The 24,059-nt window shown below is 37.2% G+C and overlaps 1 protein-coding gene across 7 annotated transcripts in view; it reads right to left on the reverse strand.

Moving 5' to 3' along the window:
- Nucleotides 1-24,059, reverse strand: part of DYM (dymeclin) — a 370,859-nt gene that overhangs the window by 229,096 nt on the left and 117,704 nt on the right. For all 7 annotated transcript variants that reach the window (XM_022584514.3, XM_089895164.1, XM_089895160.1 and 4 more), the window contains exons 9-11: nucleotides 9,420-9,602; nucleotides 5,798-5,976; nucleotides 3,816-3,941 (exon numbers count right to left, since the gene is read on the reverse strand). In XM_022584514.3, coding sequence (XP_022440222.1) covers nucleotides 3,816-3,941; nucleotides 5,798-5,976; nucleotides 9,420-9,602 — 488 coding nt within the window. The remainder of the gene's footprint in view (nucleotides 1-3,815; nucleotides 3,942-5,797; nucleotides 5,977-9,419; nucleotides 9,603-24,059) is intronic.

A 24,059-nucleotide genomic window follows, 5' to 3' on the forward strand; every position in this document is an offset into this window, starting at 1 on the left:
TTCACTATATTTACAGACTGGAAAAAAATCCACGTGATGCAGAATATATAAAGAAGCCTTACAAGTCAATAGTAAGACAAAAATCCAATTTTTAAAAAAGGAGGTATGGGGGGCTTCCCTGGTGGCGCAGTGGTTGAGAGTCTGCCTGCCAATGCAGGGGACACGGGTTCGAGCCCTGGTCTGGGAGGATCCCACATGCCGCAGAGCGGCTGGGCCCGTGAGCCACAATTACTGAGCCTGCGCGTCTGGAGCCTGTGCTCCGCAGCAAGAGAGGCCGCGATAGTGAGAGGCCTGCGCACCGTGATGAAGAGTGGCCCCCGCACCGTGATGAAGAGTGGCCCCCGCTTGCTACAGCTGGAGAAAGCCCTCGCACAGAAACGAAGACCCAACACAGCCATAAATAGATAAATAAATAAATTTTTTTAAAAAAAGGAGGTATGGCTAAACAAGGCAACGTGAGGGACATCCCCGTGGTGATGGAAATGCTCTGAATCATGACTATTTCGAAGTCCGTATCTTGGTCGTGGTACTATACTACTGTTTTGCAATTATAGCTGTCACTGAGTGAAAACAGGTAAAAGGTACATGGGATCTCTCTGAATTTTTCTTACAACTACAATTTCAAAATAAGTATAATTTAAAACAACGGGAAAAAACTTGGAAAATACTTCACAAAAGCAAATATGTAAGCACATGAAAAGTACATGAAAAATGCTCAGTATCACTGGGTATTAAGAAATGATAATTCTAACCAGAATAAGATACCAGAATATATATCACAGACAGCTAGGTCCACAGTGGATGATTCCATGTAGAGAACTTTGTAAAAACACTTGACTTACTCATTTTTACTATTACACATAAAAAGGAAAAGGATAAAAGTAAACAGATCAACAAGAAAGTTAGACTCTAGAGAAAAAGAACAATTTCTTTAAACACCTGAATGTCATCTAGAATATCCTGAAATCCTTATGGAATGGACTTGAATGTTGACTGAATCTAATGCCTTCCCTATCTTACCATCCCTGTTTTGGCAGTCAGTAAAATTTAATTTTAATGCAAAATCCTGTGCTAACTTAAAATTGTTTTAATTACCAAATGTAATGAAGATACAAAAAAGTACACAAAATAATATAATAAAAAGTACATCCACTGTTAAATTATGTCAAATCTTAATATTTTGGTCAGATATGGTTCAAAGTTTTGCGTGGTTACTTCTTTTACTTTTGTTTTTGCTGCTGTTGAAGTGAAAAGAATATTACAGACCTAGGGGAAGCCCCACTGTGCACCCTTCCCCATTTTCACTCCCCTTTCTTGCTCTGATATAGCCAGTACCCTGACTGTTTTACTTTGCATGTTCCACACATTTTCAATATTATAAACAGTGCTTTAGATGACCACTAATAAGCATGTCCTCTCTGCAAATGTGCAAGAGTCTTCCTAGATAACCCTGGAGTGAAATGCTGACTTGTGGGGTATACACAGCCTTCAATTTTACCTGTATCCCTTAAAACTAAACACACACCTGTCTTATGACCCAGCAATTCTACTCCTAGGTATATGCCCAAAAGGATGAGTGCACATGTCCACCAAAATACATGTTCAAAAATGTGCACAGCAAAAATAGCCCCAAAGTGGGGAACAGAAGCCAAATATCCACCAAGAAGGGCATGAATAAATATACTGTGGCACATTCATACAATGGAATAGTACACAGCAATAATAAGGAACAAACTAATGATACAGTAACATGGGTGAATTTTAGCAACACTGTCTTCAGTGAAAGAAGCCAAAATAAAAGAGAACACCGTAATTTCATTTCCTAATGCCCAGTAATAGTAAAAGCATTTTTCGTGTACTTTGCATGTGCTTACATATCTTCTTTTGAAAAGTATTTTTTCCAAATTTCTCCCCAATGTTTTAAATTATACTTTTTTATTTTGAAATAATTGTAGTTTTAAGAAAAATGCAGAGATATCCCATGTATCCTTTACCCACTTTCCCCCAGTGACAACTATAATTCAAGGAGAAGCAAAAACTAATCTATTAGGAGGGAATTCAGAATGTAGTTTGGTGTGGGATATTGACCAGAATAGGGCAAAAGGGAGTCTTCTACTATGCTAGAAATGTTCAATAACTTGATCTGGGTGGTAATAATACAGGTATATATATATACATAGAAACTCATAAGTTGTACCTTTAAAATTTGTGTACTTTCTGTTTTATACTTCAATTTTAAAATGTTTTTAAAAATCATGGTTTTTCAACTTATCAAAGGAAAGATAAATGCTAGTTTAAAAAAAAAAACTAAGTCAGTGCAAATATTTTCCCTCATGGTACTTTACTAAATAAAAGAATCAAAAAAATGTGTATGTTTTATCCTCTTTCTACAGTGTCAAGATCCCTTAAACCTTAGTTGAAATGATGGTCACGCTATGTAAGAGGCAAAAATAGTTTCAACAGGAACAGTAGAGAAGAGTAAAGACGACATGAAAGCTCTACTGAAGAAGAAGGTGTCTGTACTCAAAGAAGAGTGAGACCCCTATAGCCCCATTCTCCCAGCCGACCCCCACACTAGACTGGAAGAATCCCTTCTCAGAAATTGATCAATTACCCCAAAAGAAAAGGCCTACAGCCAGTAGGACACCCAGAGAAATAGAATATGTAGAGCTCATTACGCTGAAGAAGTCTTGCCCACACACAGAACTTGCAGTCAACATTTTAGTGCATGCCCCTCGATAGAAACAGATAAGCAAGAATCACCACACATTTCAGGAAAGCCTCCAACGAGGACTAAGACAGGAGCCAAAGACGAAAATGAAACAGAGAAAATATGCAATATGTTTTAATAGCTTTAGAGGGGGTTCTCGGTTCTGCTAAAGTTGGGAGTTGCCTTAGTGATTGGTATATGAATATAAAACAGGGCAATGATGTGCTACAGAAAAATTAAAACATGTACAAGAAAGGAAATACAATTATCAATCACTCCATCTGAGGGTAGAATAATAGTTAACAAAATCATAATAATGTAAAAGCTGAGTTAACCAAAAATGATAATAAGATGGAAGAAGGAAAAAGTCTCTGTGCTGGAAAGGGGTCTAGGAACCCAGAGGGAACACTCAAGATGTGCAGGAGGGAGAGCAGTTAATCTCTAAATCTGAAAAATCAAGAAATAACAATATAAGCATGTTATTTAGAAACATGGAAAGAGCTGACAGCATTTGTCTTTGGAGAGTGGTAATCAGGTATGGGGTAGACATGGGGTCTGCTAGTTTGCATTAAAACCTAGTACTTCTGTGTAAGTTTTAAACTATGTACATGTATTACTTTGACACAAAGAAAATACCAAAGAGGAAGATAAAATCAGTTTGGGAATGGAACTCACAAACAGGACTAAAATGTAAAGAGTTAAATTATACTACACTATTTTACATTGTTTTACAAAACAATTTTCAGTCCTCTTCTTCTTCCCTATTCTTTCACTCATTCTACATAAAAGGAGCAAACCTGTTTGATAATTTCTGCCACAACTAAAAAGTGGAAATGGAGAGGAAAAATGATCTCACTGCAGCAAAAACATTCCTATCAATTACTAAAGAAACTATTTTGACAGAGTTTTTAATAGTAGCTAATCGTCATTCAAAAAAAAAAAAAGCATCACTTCATAAATCTAAAGAAAGGCACACCATTTCTAAGTCAGGGACTTGCAGAAATATCTACCAGAAGCAAAAGAAGGAAGTAGGGTACTAAGGGTAGTAAATTTTATGGAGTGACATATCTGTTCTGTAACTCCGATTAAAGTGAAGCTAACTTACCACTTCGTGAATGGATCTATTGAAGCCATCATCTTCTGTAAGGATCAACAATACTATAAGGGCCATATAGACATGGTGTGAATTTCTTTCTTCCACATGATACAGAATCTCGAGAATTGGTAAAACCTAGTGAATAAAAATTTTAATTTACTATTACCATTACTTTATTATAAAACCAATGTTTTAAACCTCTATACTTTTATCATGTACCCTTTGCTTTAATTTCATAAACCAGCCTGTGACTGAAAGTACTTTCCATTTGTATAACTAAAGGACCACCAGAGAAAAGCATCCTCTTCTGCAAAGGTGCCGCCATGTAAAGGCTGGGTTTACAGAGACCATTTAGGCTCATGGTCAACACCTGACACTCAATAGAGGCGATTCAGCCTCCAGCCTAGCAGGAACTTACACAATAAGGTATTCTTACAAACAATGCAATATATCAAGCATTACCTTCTTAACAGCAAAGATTGTAGGATAAAAGAACTGTTAACAACAAAATCAGATCAGCATAGTGAATTTCCTACCAGTAACATATTTTCTAATCACAGACTCAACAAATTATAGAAGGAAAAGGAAAGGGAAGGACATCAGTTAAAACATTATAGAAGTAATCTATGCAAGACATTAAAAACAAAAACTAATATACAAGCCCCACCTCACCCCATCCCAGCCCCCCAAAAAATCCCCAAACAAAACCTTTTAACTTTTCACTGGTGTTGCCGTCATATACAGACAACTGTTCCCCTGCATGATCTTTTGTACCAACATCCTTACCATGGAACTTTCTAGAGCCGATGATGTCATGGGCTTTCTGCTTATTCCCATCATTTTCCTTAGGCTACATCATGTTCAGAATTGTCTCTGCTTATATTCACTCACCCACTAGTAAATAAGCCTTTTCTTTACAAGCTTTTACTCACATGAGCAGTACACTGTCACACCCAATTTTGCTATTTAAGCCAATGTTTTCCACATATAGCTGGTGTGCAGATGGGTTTGTTCATCACATTTTTTTGTCCTTAGTGTCACTCTGACATAGAATACGCTCTTCAATAAATTCTAATATTCCATGTTTACTCATTACTTTCATGTTTAATGCTGAAAAAAAGTGGCCACCAAATCCCTGGTGAATCCTGCTATCACTCTATAAAAATTGGTGCAGAGGGGACATTCCTGTTGCCACCAGCAAGCTGCCAGCTATTTCAGAGATGTTCACAATTTTATTAATGCATGAACAGTCCAACGTTATCTATAATTATGTATTTCAAACATGACATCAACACCTTAGTGAGGCAGCTTACTTTTCATAGAAACATTTTTGTTTACACATTAGTTATAATGGAAATCAATAACTGCCCATAGGAGTTGTTGTCTATGAGCAAAAACTTGGAACCAATTTCACTCACATAGTAAAGGGTAATGTACATTTATATGATATCTGGCAACGGTACCTTAAAATAACTATAACACTCCAGGAACTGAGTTCAGACAGCCTTAGTGTCAAAGCCTGTTGAAGGGATAGGACACTTGGGAAACTGAGTTGAAAAATCACCCTTCCTTTTAGCCATACTCATCAGGAATATGCGACAACTGTGACCAGCTACTTGAATTTAGTGAGCAGGCACTTAGTAGCGGAAAGGAACCAGGAGGGTATAAAAATCTTCTTGACAATGGCAGCCAGTGCTTCTTGGAGGACTTCATCCAGGCTGAATCATGGGCAGTGGGTGGCTGTTAAGGACCTAAAGGACAGGGAAGTTTGCTGTGCTGTGTGCTCTCCTGCTCTGCACTGTGACGCCATCTCTACGTACACTGTCTCCTGCACTGTAAAACTCATACCTCTGCCTTTGCCTGGTGGCATCTCCCTATCAACCTCTTGACTATCACCTTTGCAACCAGGCAAATATACATATCCTCTTGGGAAAAGAAATTACTCTTCAAAATATTATAAAATATAAAACCATGTTTAATATGATACTTACAAGATTTTCCATATCTGTGCGAGCCAACATGTATGTTCTAATATTACTATTCTGATGGAGCAATGTATACAAAAGGAGAGTTGCTTGATCAGATGTCTGCTGTTCACATAGGGCCATATACAAACTGTTAAAGTTAATCTGGAAAGCATGTGGAATTGACGAGGGGAAAGGACTGCTATCTGGAATATGAAAAACACAAATTTTTTAAAAATACTACATCTATTTTCTAGACTGTACCTGATATTAAATAATAAAAGTATTGTTAATGTATACAATTCAGTTCCCATTAATTTTGTGTAAGTTGCTACATTTCAGGCTCAAAATTTCAATTTGTATTCTAAATTCTACCTAAAAAACAACTACACTAAAACATGACTACAGTTGATAACACAGTACTGTACATTTGAAATTTGCTAAGAGAGTAGAACTGAAATGTTCTCACCAAAAACAAAAGAAACAAAAACAAACAAAAAAACAACCCCCCCCCACACACAAAACACAAAAACCCAACCCAACCTAAACTCAGACAATTTATTTCTCTGTACTATCTAAACCACAGCTTTCCAATGATTATAAATATATGAGCAAATACCATGTAACAGAGGGACTTTTTTTTTAAAGCCAAGTATAAAAAAAACTAAGTCACGCAGTTTGACTCCACTACTATTTTTGCATTAACATAGCTGAATTAAATTGTCAATAAAAATATGAGCTTAAATAAATACAGCTATGGGGGTAGGCAAAAAAAACCATACAATTAATACATACAATTTAACCACAACATTGAAATGCTTTGTTACCAAAACTAAATGGTCATGAGTCCTAAATAAAAATATCTAGAGACAAACAGAAAATTCTCTTGTAAGGTAAGAGTTTAAAAGAAAAAAAAACTGCCTTGAAGCTAAGTTAATTTTTTTCAAATGAATTATCACGGCTGAAGTATCCATCAATGTCATCAATACATTTATGAAGAAAATAGCTAGGATAACATATAATTTAGATAATTTTAAAATGATATCAAAATCAGTATGTTCAACATTAGCTTCTGTAATAGAACGTACCAAACCTAAGACAACTCTTGGAAAACATAAAACATTTTTGTTTAAAGGAAAACTTAAAACTAATTGACTACAACCACTAAGAAACTTTTTTTTTTAAGTAGTTACTGGAATGATGAAAAGCATAAATTACAACCCACATAGGGAAAATTCTTGATATTCCAAAACTGACATAGCCCCTTTCCTACAGTTTACTGGATTTGTTTAAAAACGGAAGCAAGCAAGGTTAGGAAGTTTAAAAAGAGGTAAAGCTAGGTCAACTGACTTAGAGAAAATTATAGTCTCATCAGATAAAACACTGGAACATAACAGCACAAAGAGCTGATATTTTAATGTGTTTTGACAAGTATGCAGAAAGAATTGTTTTTTTAAAGACCCAGAACCACTAGCAAAACAAAACAAAACAAAATTTAAAAAAACCACTGCTTTAACATTTCCAGAAGCTGTGCTCTTATGGAAAAGAAACGTGTGCCAACAAAATCTTTATGATAGCACAGTCCTATGTCTCTCAGATTTTCCTTTTTAACCTTTATATTTGTGGGAAGAATGCATCTAAAAAATGTCTTCAACTTTACTACAAAGTGTCCTCACTTTTCCTTCCACATTCAGAACATAGGTTATTTTTTCAATCCTAGCACTGTATTTTTGACACTTACAAAAATAATTGTTTTGTAAGACTGACCTATATTTTTGCAAAGGATGGCAAAAGGAAGTGTTGGATATACTGTGAGTATGCAAATATTACAGGATTTACAGAAGACTTGCTGGAGGAAGATGCTGGACACACTACACATCTTTACAATGGAAGCAGAATAACACAGGTTCATCAACCTGTATTATACCTGACTACAAATGGAATACATATGTTGTGTGTCTATATGTTACCAGCTAGTAAGCGCTACGAACCAGCCATTATACTGACAGCTTTACGTGTATTATCCTTTATTTAACCCATATGACAACCATGTCATTACGCTGACCAGTTTTACAAAGGGTAAAATAGAGGCTTAGAGAGATTAAGCAACTTTTCCAAGATCATCCCTGAGTAAACACAGATCAGCTCCTGTTGTTTTCACCACATTATACTGTTTCTTACAACAGCAGCAATAATTTAGTGAGTCCGTCCTATGATAAATGCTCATTTAATTCTTCTAAGAACCTTATGAGGTAGAGATTATAATCGCTGCTTCACAAATAAGGAAACTAGTATATAAAGAATATAATCTGGGATATGAACCCAGGTCAGTCTAACCCTAAAGCCAATGTTCTGAATCACACTGTTCTGTACCACAGTCTCCCAAAAGATGACTCTCCCAAGAAGGTTCAACCCTAAACAGTATCATCTGGCCAGAGCAGCAAAAGTAATAATAGCAGATACCATATACTGAACACCTGCTATGTTGCAAAATCTGAGCTAATCATTTCAAAACCCTACCTTGTTTGGTACTTATACAAATCCTATTAGGTGATACTATCTTCATTTCACAGAAAAGGCCATTGAGGCTTATTGAGATTAAGCAAACTGTGAAAGGCCTCACAGCTTTGAAGTGACAGGAGTGTGACATGAAGTCAGGTCAGCTTGACTCCAAACCTTCCTTTTTTAACCCTAAAGTCACACTGTCACCAAGAAGAGTACAGCAACGAGCATAGAAAATACTATTAGATGCATGAGCCTTCATTTCTTATCTATCTAACTGTTAGAGACTCATATCCCCCTGCAAATAATAATGCCAGAAATGGCAAAGGCTCAACAAACACTGTCTGTAAGAAACGTATACTAGAACAGCTCTGGAAAGGAACAAAGCAAAGAGCACCAGAAGTGTTAAAAATCTTCCTAGCCAATAACTGCACTTCTTACCCAACTTAATTATATTAGCGTTGGATGTATTTTGAAAATCTAGCTACCACATTAATCTTGCTTTTAGAGTATAACCTTTTGATAGGTGATTACTGCTTCAACATGGAACTATCCGCGTGTGCTCTACTTCAGGGTTTTGGCAAATTACAGCCCACAGGCACCCCACCACCTGTTTTGGAAATAAAGTTTTACTGGAACCCAGTCATGCTCATTTGCTTATGTATTACCTATGCTGCTTTTATGCTACAATGGCAGTTAAGAGGTGGTGACAGAGACCACAAAAGCCATCTGCCCCTTTGCAGAAAAAGTCTGCTGAGTTCTGCTCCTATCTTTAGTTACATAAAACCCTAAATGGAATATAGATTTTAAATTAAAAATTTCAAATAATGTATCATTTGGGGTTTTCCAGGTTAATTCCTATCCCTAATAGGTAGGACAGGTGGATCTAAATTAAGCACATGATGGCTTGGTTATCTCTGAAAGAAATGTAAATATAAATGGATATGAAGAACCACAGCCCTCATCTAAGATTTACTTGACCTTCCTGAGAATATACACAGAAAATTTAGTTTTTCTCATCTTTAACCAACATGAAAATATACAACTTGACAGTCATCTCCACAAGTGAAAGTACACAATATGGGGTAAACAATACCCTCTTTCCTCATTAGAAAGACTATTCAGAGGAAAAAAAAATACCACAAACCTTGTGTATTCTTAAAGGACATGATGGCCTGTCTGTAGGGGTTTGGTGCATCTGCAGCATCTGTCAGGTTGGCCAGAATCAGCAGAAGCAGGAGACTCTGGTTGGCCAGAGGGGAAGAAACTTCTGGAGCAGCAGCCGCTTTGCTGCCCACACCGCCCAGTGTGAAAACAGTCCAGAGTCCAGCTTGAGAAGAAAACACACAATTAAAATGTGCTGGGACTAGGGGCAGGACAGGAATAAAGACGCAGATGTAGAGAATGGACTTGAGGACACAGGGAGGGGGAAGGGAAAGCTGGGACGAAGTGAGAGAGTGGCATGGACCAAATGTAAAATAGATAGCTAGTGGGAAGCAGCTGCATAGCACAGGGAGATCAGCTGGGTGCTTTGTGACCACCTAGAGGGGTGGGATAGGGAGGGGGGGAGGGAGACGCAAGAGGGAGGAGATATGGGAACATATGTATATGTATAACTGCTTCACTTTGTTATAAAGCAGAAACTAATGTACCATTGTAAAGCAATTATACTCCAATAAAGATGTTAAAATAAATAAATAAATAAAAATAAAAATACAACTCAGCTCTGGTGGAAAACTACAAAAAAGAAATGTGCTGGGACTTGTAAGATGAATCTATTTCTGTACAATATTCTATACTTTCTCACATTTTAAAGTTTGAAATAACACTCCCTTTTTTGATTATGAAAGTAAAACAAGTCCATAGTTTGGAAATTCTCATATTGTCCAAGGACATAAAAATTTTAAAGACTGTCACTCCCTGTTCCCATAATTCCACTTCCATTTCCCATAGATAACCAAGATAATATTAAGTTTCTTATGCATCTTTTTAAATTTTTCTTTACATATCAAAACATACACATAATTATAAAAAAATTTCACGTACAACTTTATACCAATATATTTTAAAACCTAAGCAAAATATTAAAATATCTAGGAGAAAACAAAATTGTCCAAAGAAGATGAAAGCCTGAATGGACAAATAACGTTATAAGAGTGTAAACCAGAGTCAAAGAGCCAATCCTTAAAAACCATCCAAGTCCAGTTTTTGTTTTTTTTTTTACAAATAAGTCTACCAAACCCTCAAAGTACAGATAATTCTCATACTATATACGCAGTGCCAAAGTACAGAACAAGAATCATAGCTACATACTCATTTGACAAGGCCAGAAAAATCTCCTTGATACAGAAACTGGATTAAAAACTGCATTTAATCACATTAAAAAACAACTTAGGAATAAACCTAGCCAAGGAGGTGAAAGACTTATATGTAAGGAGGCTCATCAGAAAACTAAAAATAGAATTACCCTATGATCCAGAAATCCCACTCCTGGGCATATGCCCAGAGAAAACCGTAATTCGGAAGGATACATGCACCCCAAAGTTCACAGTGGCAGTATTTACAATAGCCAAGACACGGAAACAACCTAAATGTCCAAGCACAGATGAATGGATAAAGAAGATGTGGTACATATATACAACGGAATACTACTCAGCCATAAAAAAGAACAAAATAATGCCATTTGCAGCAACATGGATGCAAGTAGAGATTATCATACTAAGTGAAACAAGTCAGAAAGAGAAAGACTATCACTTATATGTGGAATCTAAAATATGACACAAATGAACCTATCTATGAAACAGAGACAGAATCACTGACATAGAGAAGAGACTGGTGGTTGCCAAGGGGGAGGCTGTGGGGCAGGAATGGAGTGGGAGGTTGGGGCTAGTAGATGTAAGCTGTTATATATGGAATGGACAGACAACAAGGTCCTACTGTGTAGCACAGAGAACTATATTCAATGTCACATGATAAACCATAATGGAAAAGAATATTTTAAAAAAAGAATGAATATATATGTATAACTGAATCACTTTGCTGTACAGCAGTAATTAACACATTATATATAAATCAACTGTACTTCCGTTAAAAACAAACCAAAAAAACAAGTGATCACTGCACATCACAAATTTAAATTTATTCAAAACAATGTTCATGATACAGTTGGGAAACTTGAGGCATTTAATAAGAAAATCAAAATTATATAAGAAGGTAAAACCAGTAGCCAAGTATTACTTGCTTTGGGACTGATTTGTTGTTTATCTTAACATTTTTAAAAATTTCCAGTCACTTCCTTCCACTCAGAGTATGCTCCATGACTGCCTACCCCTATATCCACCACTGTGTGTTCGAGGATAGTAAGCAAAGAAAAACACAATTAGAAAGTTCAATCTGCAAAAAGAAAAATCACAAAATGCTCTCCAAGGTAAAATATAAGTGTTTTATTTTGGGGGGGATTCTCTTCACAGCTGTGCATCTTCATTACTAGGAGAAATAAGAGTTGACTAGCACTGGACAAATTTCACAAACAAAATTCTGACTCACTTTTAACAGAACTTGAAGTCTCCTTCCCCCCCACCCCCCTTCAAGTTTTTTCAACAGGGCTGCAAAGCTGCTTATAATGTCAACAAATGAACATTTTATTGAGAAGCTATCCCACTCCACCCCCACTGGACAGACAGCCTTCCTTCCTTTCTCTGATAAATATTACTGCTATGTGGCCTTTCCTTACAGGGAGAAATGAGGCAGCCTGCCACTGCCTACATTGTAGTTTAAACTGGCCATAATACTGGACCAGAATTCTTCCAAAAGTTTGTTTCTTTTTGCTGATCCAAGCCTCTGATCTATGACCCAAGAATCTTAGTGGAATTGCATTTTCCTGTTGGCCAAAAAAAGCTTCTCTCCACCAAAAAAATGGAAAGTTACAGTGTATTTCCTTCTGTTCTAAAAACCAAATTAAGGATGGTCTCCAAAGTTTTTTAATTGTATCCCTCAGGTCCTCCGAATAAATGCTTAAAATAAAATTCACCTAACTAAAACTAAAAAAGTACTGAAATTAACTAAAAGAAAAAATCTAGTGTTGATGATTCCACCTTTTAAAAGTAGTGACTTCAAGACTATTTATCCTTAACAATAAAAATGTGAGAAAAATATAAAGTATGACAAACTGAAACATCAATAAAATAATAACCAAAGGAAAAAGAACTCTCATTTTAAGAAATTTGGAACTCAAAAGTAAACTATTAAGACAACGAAATTAAGGTAAATTACTGTTTTTTATATTACTAAACATGCCACTTGCCACTATAACTGATTTCTTATATCTAAAAAATACATTACAGAACACTAATTATTCAAGCAAAACTATACAAAAAAATAATGATAACATACTATACTGTCATCCATAGTTATAAAAATCTGCTAAAAGGGTCATATTCATATATTTTGAGACTGTAATACTGTAACAAAACAGAGACCATGAAGAAATTAAGGAGAAAGCAGGTCAGCTATTACAAATACTTATGAAAATTCTGCTAGAGACATTTTAATTAACACAGATAAAAGGGTAATCAGTCAATAAATAGGTAGTGAGTGCCTAATTAGGGTTAGGCTCTATGCCAGGTATAAAAAATACAAAGGAGAAAAAAATTATACTTTGTCTTTGAGGAGGTTAGAGAAAGGGGAAGCAAATATTCATACCAACTTTCATTGCCATAATGATCCAACAAATATACCTAACTCTTCAAACATCTATACTTTTCCTATATAAGTACAGAGAAATAAGGGAAGACAGTTTCACCAATGAAGTTACTGAACATGCATCCCAGGGCAAACACTGGGGCAGAGTAACTATCTGATCCCAATACCATGCTCTCTTTCCTTTTATTAATAAAACGCCCTGAGATTTAGCTGGGCAGAACTACATTTCCCAATCTTTCTTACAGGAAACTATGGCCATATGACTAAATTCCAGCCAACGAGATGTGACTGGGAGCAGCCCTTGTGAGTTTTAGATTATATCCTTAAAAGGAAATTATTTTCTCTTCAAATCCTCACCTTTCCCATGGGCTAGAACCCAGGTAGAGTGGTGGGCCGACAGATTTGACTTTGTGCACGAGGATACCACCAAGGGAATGGCAAAACAAGAAAGAAGGAACTCTGGTCCCTGGATGACCTCAGGAAGCAAACCTGCCTACACCCCTGGACTAGCGTAGACTTCTACGTGAGAGAAATATTAATCTTCTATCTTTTTTAAGCCACTGGTATCTGATTTCTATTAAATGCCAAACCAATATCCTAACACAATTATGTGTTATAAAGTTCCAAAATATTATTGCTTGGTTAGAGACCTTTTTTCCCCCAAACAATAGTTTAAAAAAATTTTTGCATATCAAAAATTTATTTAAGTTTTTAAGATAATTATAGATTCATATGCTCTTGTAAAAAAAATGCACACCTTTTTATCCAATTTCCTCTAAGGGTAGCATCTTACAAACCTATAGTACAGTATCACAATCAGGATTTAACACTGACACCATCAAAATACAGAACAATTCCATCACCAGTTAGGAACATCTGTATGGGAAAAAATATCTGATGATCACTAAACTTCTTTGAAGTTAATTTCTTTTAAGGGTCACATACCAGCCACAGAGGAAATGTACCATCGTGGATTAGGCAAAGTGCAAGAAACTGGATTAGACACTAAAGAACCCAAAGACAATGGGGCCCTATCCATGAAGTTTATAGTCTAAAGGAGAAATGGACATGGAAAAGACAAGCAAATAAATAAATGGTAATGAGTTTGCAGGGAGAAAAAGAATGTTACCTAAATGTCAGGATGACCCTGGAAGAAAAAACAGTTGAGAAGTAACTCAGAAATCAATGTGTAGAACTGACCAATTGGTTTAGACTTTTTCCAAGTTTACAATTAACCAGAGAAGCCATTCTACTTCCCCCCAGTTTTAAAAAATTTTCTTTCATTTCTTTTTCCTACTTTCTTTCTTGCTTAGAGCATCCTTCAAGGTCCAAATCAGACTCGTCTATTCTAATGAAGCAAAAACATGACTGCTTTTACAGCACTTTGATTATATGGCTCTCTCCAGCATTGTACTTACCACAGTCTGAAATTGATTATACTTATGTATGTAACTTAGGCACAAATCTTCCTGTGGACTCCTTGATAGAAAATAGCTACATCTTTTTCATGTTTCATATTCCTTAGAGGGCTCCAACTTACAAACTTAATTTGTTCCTTTACTTCAACTTTACTTTCTTTCTTACTTCAGTTACTTACCAGAGGTTATTTTTACAGTGTATAAGACAGATTTTATATTTGATATTTTAAAAGTACATAAATAATATAGATTTTATATTTGCTATTTAAAGGAAAAGCATGCTGTTTTTAAAGTTCTAAATGTAAGTGTCAAAAGTTGGCTTTAGGGCTTCCCTGGTGGCGCAGTGGTTGAGAGTCCGCCTGCCGATGCAGGGGACACGGGTTCGTGCCCCGGTCTGGGAAGATCCCACATGCCGCGGAGCGGCTGGGTCCGTGAGCCATGGCCGCTGAGCCTGCACGTCTGGAGCCTGTGCTCCGCAAGGGGAGAGGCTACAATAGTGAGAGGCCCGCATACCAGAAAAAAAAAAAAAAAAAAAAGTTGGCTTTAGTCCTATATTTTAAATTATAATACTTTAATGCTGATGAGAATACTAGGAGACAGGTGTTTTCAGACACCAGTGGTAAGACTGTAAATGGGTACGCACCATCTTTGGGAAAGGCAGTCAAGTAACGTGCATCACAAACATTAACAATACGCAGATTATTTGGCCTAACAAGTCCAATTCCACAATTTATTCTAAAGAATGAATACAAAGATCATATTAAAGAGCTATCCATCTTAAAACTCAAGAGAAACATATACACTTAAATACTGAATAAGAAGAAACTGGCTGAATTAATTGTGACATAACTCATCAACACAAGAGAAAACCAAGCCCGTGTTTAGAAATCCAGACATATCACCCAGAATGTCAACAAGGTTAACATTTTCCCAGTAGAATGTCAGCTAGTTTTGAATATCTAAACTTCCTAGAATATATCACTCAGTTTAATCCTTTTCAACTAGTGTTCATAAAATAATCTTTTATATCTGTATCTCCAAAGCTCAAAACATTTAAACAAAATAACGTACTGGGGGAGAGGGGGAATCAAATTTCATTACAAAGATAACTGGTGTGACAGAATTGTTGACATTTTGAAACTGAACTGAGTGTTTAAAAAAAAAAAAACGAGATGAATGTCTCAGATGTTGTTGATAACTAACAGGGCATCTTAGTGTCATGCCCCGTGTGAGCCATTCTCCACCACTGGGCACACCTACTAAATGTGTTTCCTAAGACCTTTCACACTGAGCCCTTGATTTTGCTAAGTGTTATACAATAAGAGGTAAAAGTTGAAAAAGTTGTAAAGAAGAGTGAGGAAAAAAATGACTAAATGGAAGAGAAGAGATTACTATTTAAATCATCACTTTCATCAGGAAGCCATGTTTTAAGCATTTTATATAAAAACACACTACTTTGTTAAACACTGGCATTTAATGTGGTTTAAAAAACTGGTTGAGTAATTTGAGTTATTATATACACTATAATTTTTAAAATTTAAAATAATGGTATTTAAATAGGTTCCAGATCAGTATTTTTGGAATAATGTCTGATTTTTGTTAATTTTCGTGATTACTGATATTAAGTGGTAGATACCTGCATTGTATAACTAGTTTGGAGGGTCAGTTGTTAGGGTCTGACTACAAAGGAACACAAGGAGACTTTTTAAGATGATGGAAATGTTCAAAATCTTATGGTTATGGTGGTTATTACATGACTATACATATTTGTTAAAACTAACAGAAGGTAAATTTTACTGTGTATAAATTATATCTCAATAAACATGACTCCTTCCTTTCCCTCTCCAAAAACATGTTGGGCATGGATGTGGAGCAAGTTGAACTCTCATATACTCTATAGTGAGAGAGTAAATTGGTGAAAATAATTTGGAAAACTGTTTAACTGTAACCACTACACTTGAATGATGCACAGCTAGGACCCAGCAATTTGCCTAATTATTATACCTAATAAAATGCTTACATTATGTGCAAAGACATGTACAAAAATACACATAGCAGCATTATTTTAACAGGCAAAAGTTAGAAATAATCAAATGTGTAATAATCATATACATTACAGTATGAAGGATAAATAAAATATGGGATAGTCTTAAGATGAAATAATATATAATAATCAAAATGAACAAAATATGCTTCATGCAAAAACATGAATGAACTTTACGAACCAAAGAAGATGCCAAAGAATACATAGCATGTGATTCCGTCTACCTAAAGTTCAAAACTAATCTGCGGTGCTGAAAGTCACAACAGGGGTTTCCCGTGCAGTTGGGAGAGGACAGCAATTAGGAGAGTGCACAAGCGGGTTTCTGGGACGCTGGGATTACTTGACCTGACTGGTAATGACATGTATGTTCATTCACTTTATGACAATGAATTGAGCTATACACTAATTGTACACTTTTCTATATGTTAAACTTACATTAAAATGTTTACCACTAAGAAAACCCAGTATGCATTCCTTTTTGTAAGATGATAAGTATATACCAGAATGCTCACAGTGGTTACCTTTGATTACTGGAACTAAAGGTGATTTGTTTTTCTCATTAGAATGCTTTGATTTCTAAAATGATAATGTAGTAAAAGAAACCATAAAATGTAAAAAATAGTTATATATCTTTAGAACAATATTTCTTAAAAGAAATATATTAAAATGTTAGTTTATTGAGGAAAACATACCCTATTTGATATTATATCTTTATTAAAGGGCACAGTCCTCAAGTACCTCCTATGTAATCAGCCTATATGTTAAAAAAACATCCTTTAGCAATTTATTTTTTTCATTTGAAAATGAATATAAAACAGCAACATACACAATCTTGAACTACAGCCAATCATACTACAGTGCTAGGAAAGGGGGAAGGGTGGTGGGAAGGTCACTAATATTTTCACTTTTTTACATGTGTTTACATTTAAAGCACTCTTAAAATATCTGGTGACTGCTAGTTCCTAAAACAGTTCTGAGTCAAATTCAATTTTCCTAACACAAAACAACATGATATTAAAACCCCCAGCCTGTCTCCCAAAAGGAATGCTTTGACCATCTCAAAAAAGAGAAAAAAACACACCACAAAAGAACAGAGGAATAAAAAAAAAAGAACAGAGGAAAATGTTTTAAAAACTCATAGCACACTAAAACATTTTATCCACCTTTGTAGTCTGAAATCTTTCAGAACCTCTGATTTATAATCCAGCATAATATAAGCCATATGAAACTTTAAAAGTCTTACTCCTTTAAGAACAGAACTATTAAAGAAAAATTGAAAAAACATCCACTGAAATAATTCAGTGTTTATGAAGATAACACCTGTTTTCAAAAAGGAGAAACAATGAAAGGTAACAGAATTCATTGGTCTAAGTAAAACTCTAGAATCACATATCCTTAAAATAAACATTTATGAGAACCTAAGATGAGCCAGGTACTATAGTAAAGTGTACAGTATGAAGGGAAACAAAATGAATAAAAAACCTAGTGTCTTCTGAGATAAATCCCATCTCATACCCCCATGCAAAAACATTAAATAAATTAAATCTGATGCAAGAAATAAGAAAGGGGCACTGTGCCTGTACGCTCAGAGGACAGATAGCCCTTCCCTTGAACAGGTCCATATCTGGTTCCCCAGTAACCTCATTCCATCTGTCCTGAGGTTGGCCCCTAAAGCAGTGTTTCCCAAAATGGTGCACAAACCACTGATGAAGTGAGAGATGGTTAAGTGTGGCACTTCTTAAAAATCTTCAAGAGTTATGTATATTATATTATGTATATTATATATTAGAAATATATAAACTAGGATATCAATCTCAATTTTCAAGGACTTCACCATGTAATATAAGGATAGAGTAAACAATATGCTTAAATTTTTGAAAAAGTGAGGTAAGTAAACTGGAATTCAAGCTGTACTCATATAAGACAAAATCATGGTGGTTGCATGGATGTGGGTGAAGTTGGGGAAATATTCCTGTAGGAAAACAGAGAAGTCCTCACATCACAGCTCTAAGCATCTGGCAGTGTATACTTACACAAAAGTCCCACTCTTCAAACCAAAAAAGCCCTGTTCCCACAACATTTTCCCATGGTACATGATCTCTAACCCCTCAATACCCTGGCCACCTTTCCATCTGCTGGCAATGAGGCATCCCCAACAAAACATAAAATAGAGGTATGTGTGTTAATGATGGAAGAGAAACATAAGTACCTTTCAACAAGCTTTAACCAAATACAACCATTCACCCCTCCTTCAGCTGAGGAAATCCAACAGTGTAGTATGTCAGCCCTGTGAAAATTAAAGGGCCTTATTAGGGCTAGAGCTCTCACTGTTACTGCAAACTTCTCTCTCTTATACACAGCTGTACTACTTCATACACTTGGCTTGCATGACTGTCTTCCCTGCTAGACTGTGGGTTGCTTGAGATGGGTGTCTCCCTTCTTCACTGTGGTTTGATTCCTTTGCACCCTGACAATGTAATTTTTTATATTACATTAAATAGGAAATGAGTAATTTTTAATTTTACAAACTGAATTTTTTACATTTTATGTAAAAATATTCATACAAAATTCTTTACTTTCTCCAAATAAAAATCAGGATTGAAGTCTGAATTATGCAAGAGATTTTGTCAAAAACTACCTATACTAATAAGTTTATTAACTTTAACAGTATCAATAACCAAAAAGAATCCATTTGGAATCTACAAACAGATTTCTAACAGTACAATCTTAGAATGAGTGCCTACATTAGCATTCAACTTCCACTTGTGAAGGAGTAAATATAAATCAAACGACTATAACAAAATATGCAGAATAGATTTATTCCCACCTCAGTAACAGTCATTTTTTCCATATAGGTTTCCAGCTGTTACTCTCCTGGGCATTAAAAACTGAGAATCTGTGAGTAACTAATACTCTTTGGTTGAAAGTGACATTCAAGGAAAGATGGGAAGAATTTCTTCCAAAACTCGGACCACTTTGAAATGAATTTTTAAATGCCTTAAAGGCAGCAACAGCAACGTCATCTACCATCAAAGGATAAGAAGAGTAAGATAAGAGCTTAGGAGGGACTAGGAAAGTAGAATCTATGAAAAGAGAGCACATTCATAAATATTTGAAAAAGATGATTCCAAATTAATGAATCCAGAGAGTACCCAAGATACAAATGGTCCCCAAATGAAAGCTACAGGTAGTAAATGCAAATAAGAGTGAACACTAGATCAAATGGTCTGAAAGTACTCATGAGATTGAAGAAATATCCACAGAGCATTCAATACAATCCAACCAGCAGTTAATAAACACACACTAACACTAATGGTCTCCAAAGTGGGTGAGCAAAGAAAATACCAGAACTTTGTGTTTCATCTAAGAAGTATGAAGACCCTAAGCCTCAGCAGTACACATTGCTCAGACTGGCACTGGTGCTCACACTCAGCCCACCTGTCAGAAGTCACATGCCATGCCAGTAATCCAGGTCCCCTGAGTGGGGTCCTGCCCGCAACAGGGGGGGAAGAGGCACGTGCTCCTTCCTTCTCTTGCAGCATAAGGAGACATACTGTGCTTTAGCGTGCTTGATTATCTAGTTTTAACTAAACTGACTCTCGTAAAAATCTATTTTAAAAATAACGGAACCAGGGATTCCCTGGTGGCGCAGTGGTTAAGAATCCGCCTGCCAATGCAGGGGACACGGGTTCAATCCCTGGTTCGGGAAGATTCCACATGCCACAGAGCAACTAAGCCTGTGTGCCAAAAATACTGAGCCTGCGTTCTAGAGCCCGCAAGCCACAACTACTGAAGCCCACGCGCCTAGAGCTCATGCTCCGCAACAAGAGAAGCCACTGCAATGAGAAGCCCACACACCGCAACGAAGAGTAGCCCCCTCTCACCGCAACTAGAGAAAGCCTGCACACAGCAATGAAGAACCAATGCAGCCAAAAATAAATAAATTAAAAAAAACAAATACCGTATGCTAACACATATATATGGAATCTAAAAAAAAAAAAATTGTCACGAAGAACCTAGGGGCAGGATGGGAATAAAGATGCAGACCTACTGGAGAATGGACTTGAGGACACAGGGAGGGGGAAGGGTAAGCTGGGACAAAGTGAGAGAGTGGCATGGACATATATACACTACCAAATGTAAAACCGATAGCTAGTGGGAAGCAGCCGCATAGCACAGGGAGATCAGCTCGGTGCTTTGTGACCACCTAGAGGGGTGGGATAGGGAGGGTGGGAGGGAGGGAGACGCAAGAGGGAAGAGATATGGGGATATATGTATATGTATAGCTGATTCACTTTGTTATAAAGCAGAAATTAACACACCATTGTAAAGTAATTATACTCCAATAAAGATGTTAAAAAATAAACAAATAAATTAAAAATTAATTAATTAAAAAAAATGGAACCAGGGAATTCCCTGGCGGTCCAGTGGGTAGGACTCGGCGCTTTCACCACCCAGGGCCTGGGTTGAATCCCTGGTTGGGGAACTAAGATCCCACAAGCCACGCATGTGGCATGGCCAAAAAAATGAAAATTAAAAAAAAAAAAGGAACCATAAAACTGTTTTAAACTTTCTGGTAAAGAAATCACAGACTGAAAAAAATATATAGTAAAGATCAAGTACAAGCAAACAACAGTAGAGCCTACCGTTCTACTCCCTGTGTCGGCTCTTTGTTAAGTCATTTTTGTAAGTTAAAAACAAGACAATGTTTATCAAATCTCTGAAGAAAATTGCCTCCCCATCCGTTACCAACCCTCTCTGAAATAAAGATTTATAGCCACCATTATTAACAATGAGCAAGGCTATAAAATATACTGTTCCTTGAGACATTAAATAATGACACTATGAAGCCACTGTGATTAGCAACTGGGTTTAAAAACTCATCCAGGGCTTCCCCGGTGGTGCAGTGGTTGGGAGTCCATCTGCCGATGCAGGGGACATGGGTTCGTGCCCCGGTCCGGGAAGATCCCACATGCCACGGAGCAACTAAGCCCATGCGCCACAACTACTGAGGCTGTGCTCTAGAGCCCACGAGCCACAACTACTGAAGCCCGCGCGCATAGAGCCCGTGCTCCGCAACAAGAGAAGCCACCGCAATGAGAAGCCCACGCACCGCAACGAAGAGTAGTCCCCGCTCACCGCAACTAGAGAAAGCCTGCGTGCAGCAATGAAGACCCAACACAGCTTATCAATAAATAAAATAAATAAATTTATTAAATAAATAAATAAGTAAAGACTACTATACACAAGGGATTGTTGTGGGGAGAGGCAGTGAAAGAAAGAGGGGAAGAAAAAGAGCAGTTTCTGCCATTAAACGGTGATCTATACAAATTATCAAATTTGTAACTCACCAAGAATTATCATTCACCTAATTTTACACATAAAGAAATTACACTCAAAGAGGCTAAGTTCCTTACGCACATAATAGAGCTAAGCAGGTCTGCACCCACAGTGCTCTGAGTCTATAGCAGATGCTCTCCCCCACTACCCTCACTGCCCCTCCAGCTCCAAAACAATAAACGGGGTCCCCTGGCCTCCACTGGGTATTACAAGTTTAACATTTACCACAAGTCAGATCTTCAAGCACTTGGGATATAACAGGCCTAAATTCAATCTGTTTGCTATAAGGAATAGCATTCTGTGGTTTACAGTGAGTCTGGTCCCAAATTATCTTGCCAGACAGAAGTCTCTCCCGCTCTTCAGCCTCATCCACGGAACCCTACATATATATATATATTTTTTTTGCTTGGATTGTGTTTTTGGCTCTACTGCCTTCTGTTCATCTTGGTACCACATCTGCATTTCTTTACATCCCCCTAAGGAACCATCTCTCCCAGGCGTTTTGCCCCTTTTTTATGGTGAATAAACATTTACTAAATTATCTCTTTGGCAGGCATGCACAGGTTCTTCAATGAATAAATTGTTTTCAATACATTCAAGGTGCCCATAATCTTCTTAAGACAGGCAGGAATGTCTTTATAACACAATGTTCTGAGAGTTTCACAGAGTCCTGTGCAAAGAAAGAGGACTAGCTTTGCTTGGGCATTCCAGGAGAGCTTCCCAAAGAAGGCTGCCTGTAACCTGGGGTGTGAAGGTGAGTGACAGATCTGCAGGAGGAGAGAAGGGCATTTCGGTGCATGGGATGGTATCAGACAAAGCTGGGCAGGGGTGAACCTTCGGTGCACCTGGCGCTCCAGCTGGAGACTCTGAGTGAGGTAAGGCTGGAAAGAGAGGGCAGATTGTGAGGGGCCTACATGACGGTGCTTCTGAAGGTCACTCCAACTGCCAATTCTGAAGGACCCCAAACAGACCAAGAATTCAAGTCCTTTCTGGTGATCTTACAAATGAATGACATACAATTCATACATACATACAACCTTCACTTTCAGTTTTACCTAGGATTAATACTAACCTATTAACTCACTAAATCAGTTATGGGATATTGTATTTTCATAAACCTAGAAAAAACTAGAGCTTACAGGAGATCCTAATAACTAAGTCTCCTATCAAAAAGTCTGGCTGCTGTGCAATGCTTGTTTGTGCTGCAAAGCTCCTTGTGCACAAACACGCACGCCGACATACATATCACAGGTGCCTGGAATTCCGGCAGCTTGGGAGAAGGAAGTTCTGTTAACCATTTTGTTCTGAATTGGTCATGGTCTTCCACTGATGCATTTCAAGCTTTTTAAGTTATAAATTTCAGTTAAATTTAGCTTCAAAATGAGCAGTTAAGATGATTGTAGATTCTCTAGTTAACCCTACACAATACAACGATGCATAACTATTAAGACCACACTACTAATAAGATACCCTTTCCCCAACCAGCGGGATATAAGGGAGGTTCACGGAGCTCTGAATCCTTCAGTAAGACACCTCCTTTTCAGGCCATGAGGACAAAAGCCTCACCATGACAAACTGTCCAAAGCTATCATTAGAATTACTACCTACCTTCCCCTAAAGGATCATCAGGGCTAATTATAATTATGCCTTATATCCCTGTTTACCTTGATCAGCAAAGAGAACTAAAGCTGCTACATACCCTGGCCCAGTGCCGTACGATTCAGTACAGCCCCTAAACTAACAGTCTCCCATAGCTCTCCCCATCCCCTCTGGAACTCACATATTTCATCAGAAAAAATCCTCAGTATTTTCAAGCTTAACCTCTTTGCCCCTGGTCTAACAGAAACCTGGGTGTCCCCTGAGAACAGTTCTTTCTCTGGAGCCTTTACAAGTGGTAACTTGTTTTTCTCTCTCCACAACCCTTGTACCACAGAGAAGCAGTACAGCTTCCAAACTATTTCTCCTGACACCCCAGCTGCCCTGAAACATCCCCTCAGACTATACTGCCCATCAATGCTTCTTGCTACAGTCGTTTATAGACCGCACTGTCACTCCTGGTCATGGTCTAACCATGTGAGCGCCCGCTTCACTGCCCGCCCCTCACACTACTCCAGCCCTCATTTTAAAACATCAACAAACTCATACTCAAGCCACCCAAAAATATGGTCTCTAAGGCCTTGATCTGCTTGTTCACTTCCTCTAACCTACCCCAGCTACCCATTCCCATGGTCACGCCCTGGTTGCACGTTCTCTTTGCTAATAACCGCACTACCACCACAATTTT

The sequence above is a fragment of the Delphinapterus leucas genome, chromosome 14 (genome assembly GCF_059928025.1).
Source record: "Delphinapterus leucas isolate spDelLeu-1000000601 "Yukka" chromosome 14, BTC_Dleu_Yukka2, whole genome shotgun sequence".
NCBI classification, from domain to species: domain Eukaryota; kingdom Metazoa; phylum Chordata; class Mammalia; order Artiodactyla; family Monodontidae; genus Delphinapterus; species Delphinapterus leucas.